General features: G+C 35.3%; 1 protein-coding gene across 1 annotated transcript in view; it reads right to left on the bottom strand.

Moving 5' to 3' along the window:
• Positions 1-3,663, bottom strand: part of Ccdc171 (coiled-coil domain containing 171) — a 310,385-nt gene that overhangs the window by 227,065 nt on the left and 79,657 nt on the right. The window contains exon 9 of the mRNA XM_013020745.1: positions 2,402-2,540. Coding sequence (XP_012876199.1) covers positions 2,402-2,540 — 139 coding nt within the window. The remainder of the gene's footprint in view (positions 1-2,401; positions 2,541-3,663) is intronic.

The raw sequence follows: 3,663 nt of genomic DNA, 5'->3' as shown, positions 1-3,663 counted from the left end.
AGAGCTGAGGGACAGTGCCCAGGCCCAGAGTTCAAGCCCCACAACCCACAAAAAAAAAAAAAAGACAGGAGAAAGCTATGTGCTAAGGATGCAGGAAGCCCTAGATTTAATCTCTACTGGTTACTAAAAAAAAAAAAAAAAATACAGTAGGACAGTCCATTAAATTTAAGGTAAAATATAATGAATACACACTAGAACATACTATACAGAGACTCTTAGATTTCTGAAACTCCATAATCAAATTATTCAAACTACAACTGATCCACAGAGCAAAGAAGGCTATCAAACACATTGAATCACATACAAAATAACTTGAGATGAATAGAGAGGACATATAATTTTGGACCATTTGAAAATGCTGAAGACTTAATTTAACCCCTCAATACCTTTCTATCTAGGCAGCAATGGTTTGGCCATTAATTCTTAGTATACTCCAGAGTCTCTACATTTTTGAGAAGGCAAAGTAATAATCATTTTCCTCAATAACTGAAATCACTAAGATTTATTGGGCATAACTAAAAGGGAAATAGCCAACTCTCTGAAGACTATAGACAGAAGGAGAGAACAAGATGCATGCCTCTCTGTTAGGATCCCTGCAAACTGCAGAGTAGTATGTTCTGAATCAACCAAATACTTGCTGAGTTAGGAACTACAGTAAAATCTGCAAATATAAAATGAATTATAACGACACCATTAAAAACTTTTAAATGGGCCAGGCACCGGTGGCTCACACCTGTAATCCTAGCTACTCAGGAGGCTTAGATCTGAGGGTCATGATTCAAAGCCAGTATGAGCAGGAAAAACCAGGAAACTCTTATCCCCAATTAACCGTCAGAGAACCAGAAGTGGTGCTGTGGCTCAAATGGTAGAACGCACGCCTTGAGCTGACAGAGCTGAGGGACAGCACCCAGGCCCAGGGTTCAAGCCCCATGACCAACAAAACAAAAACTTTTAAAGGGGAACCATGCTTCTTTGGGCCTGGCTTTCTTCACTTAGTATAATTTTTTCAAAGTCTTTCCATTTCCAAACAAATGGGGCGGTGTCATTCTTTCTGATGGAGGCATAGAATTCCATTGTGTATATACGCCACATTTTCTTGATCCATTCATCTACTGAGGGGCATCTAAATTGGTTCCATATCTTAGCTATGAAAACTTCAGGAAGTGGGATAGGTTGGGGAGGTGGGGAGAGAAGGGATGATAGGGGAAAAACAAAGGAAGGGGTAACAATGCTCAAGAGGAAATGTACTCATGTAACTGTAACCCCTCTGTACAGTATCTTTGCCAAAAAAAAATTTTTTAAAGAAAAAACTTATAAATGGGAAAGAAAGGAGAAAGATGGGTTAATAAAGAGCAATAGAAAGTAAATTTGATCAGAGTATAGTAATAGGATGGAGGGACAGACAGACAGATAGAATACAATGAAATACCTTTGTACAATTCATTTATGTTAATAAGAAACCAGAAAATAAAATAAATTAAGTTAATCTTAGTGCATTCATAATCTCTTAGAAGAGATTATATACATCTGATTTTGGTATTTTGATAAAAATGTTTAGTTGAATATAAAGAAACACAGCAGGAGAAGGGTATTATAACATTAAGTAGACTAAATGAGTAAGGAAAAGTGGAACTTTGGAAAGCTTTACAGATTGCAAAACCTCAGAGCTGGACATTATAGGATATATAGAAGTTTATTAATAGAAAACAAAAAAGGAACATTTAAGTAAACCTAAGTTAAAATTTCATAGGCCAAACATATATAAGATATAAAAATATGTGTTTTAAAAGCCCAGAGTAATCTGATATGCCTCAATTGAGACAGCTAAAAGTAAAAAGTAAAAGAAGCAGTTAACATGCAAAAGGAAAGGGAAAAGGAGCTCAGATGTTATGATAGGAAGCTAGACTTCATTCTGAAAATACAGGAGACACTGATGTTTTTTGAATAAAGAGCAGTTGACAAGAACAGATCAGTATTTTATAACTTAAAATATGATCATGTGAAAGCTAGATTATTAGAGAATTGAGACAGAATGATCAGATACAAAATAGGTAAAAAAGGAAACTTCCAAAATTATCAGATCTATAGATTATAAACCCTGATTCCCTTCCACTTGTTTTATGTACTTTAAAAAAGAAAAGAGTATGTATTTTAAATACTCTATAAGGGAGGACATTTTCTAATTAATTCATTTCCCTACTTATTCCAAATCAGAGAAGTTTTACCATGTACATCTTTGACTTAATCTGCATTTCCAGTCTTGAAATTTTGGACCAATGTCACTAAAATTACTTCCACACTGTTATCTCAGGATACATTGCAAGGGGGGAAAATAAACTTGCTACACATTAAATATGACCCAATAAAGTAACTGCCATAGGGTTTTCATTTTTATTCTTACCATTACAAGTTCTTCCTGTAATTCGCTGCAACTTTTTTCATTATACTGGAGTCTCTTTGAAAGGTCTATAATTACTTTCTTCTGTTCCTCAATCTCTTCATTTAGTTTTGTGTTTTGGGAGAAATACTCTCTTTCTAATCTGAAAAGTTAAAGTGTCATATCAGATTTTTCAACTATTTCTATATACTTTTAAAACAAGTAGCTGATATATATCATGATTGCATGCCAAAATTTATTTTAAATCCCAATTTTTCTTTTTTTAATTAAAAGAATTATACTTTCTTAAATGGCAGACTTTAAAGAAAAAATACTTCCCCTTGGATAGCAGGTATTTGTACTATGTCCAATGTTACAGGCAAAACAGATTTGGGTACTGTTGATGTAATCATCATTGTTTTTGACAAACAAAACCCATTCACCACAGATTAGTTCAGAAACTCCCTCTGGGCTAAGAAAATCCTAAGAAAATGATTAAGAAACCATTTTTAGGGGCTGGGAAGGTGACTCAGTGGTAGAGCACTTGCCTTGCAGGCCTGAGGCCCTGGGTTCGATTCCTCAGCACCACATAAGCAAAAAGAAAAAAGCCGGAAGTGGCGCTGTGTCTCAAGTGGTAGAGCGCTAGCCTTGAGCTGAAGAGCTGAGGGACAGCGCCCAGGCCCAGAGTTCAGGCCCCATGACTGGGCCCAAAAATTAAAAAATAAAAATAAAAAAAGAAACCATTTTTAAATTAATGTACAACAATATCAATGGAACAAATATTTTATTCCTGAACATCTACTCAAGTATTAATGTGGTAGAATAGAAATCCAAAAGGAAGAATAATCAAAACATATTAGTGTTGACTTTAAAGACAAATGAATTTCTTTTTTTTATAAGTTTTTATTGTGAAAAATACTATACAGAGGGGTTACAGTTACATGAGCAAGTTAATGAGTACATTTCTTACCAAGCATTATTGCCTCCTCCTTTGTTTATACAAATGAATTTCTTTTCAAAATTATCGATTTCCTATTTTAATGTTGCTCAGACTGGTATTAAACTGTGTTTAGATTCTTGTGTAGACATATGATGAAAGACAACCTATCACTATCATAGCTTAAAATTTACTGAGATAGGGCTGGGAAGGTGGCTCAGTGGTAGAGCGCTTGCCTTGCATGCCTGAGGCCCTTAGTTCGAATCCTCAGCACCACATAAGCAAAAAGAAAAAAGCCGGAAGTGGCGCTGTGGCTCAAGTGGTAGAGCGCTGGCCTTGAGCTGAAGAG

Source organism: Dipodomys ordii, unplaced genomic scaffold, assembly GCF_000151885.1.
Source record: "Dipodomys ordii isolate 6190 unplaced genomic scaffold, Dord_2.0 Scaffold53, whole genome shotgun sequence".
In the NCBI taxonomy this organism is placed as follows: Eukaryota; Metazoa; Chordata; class Mammalia; order Rodentia; family Heteromyidae; genus Dipodomys; species Dipodomys ordii.
Note: the sequence above shows the minus strand (reverse complement) of the source record. Positions and strands in the feature narration are given on the sequence as shown.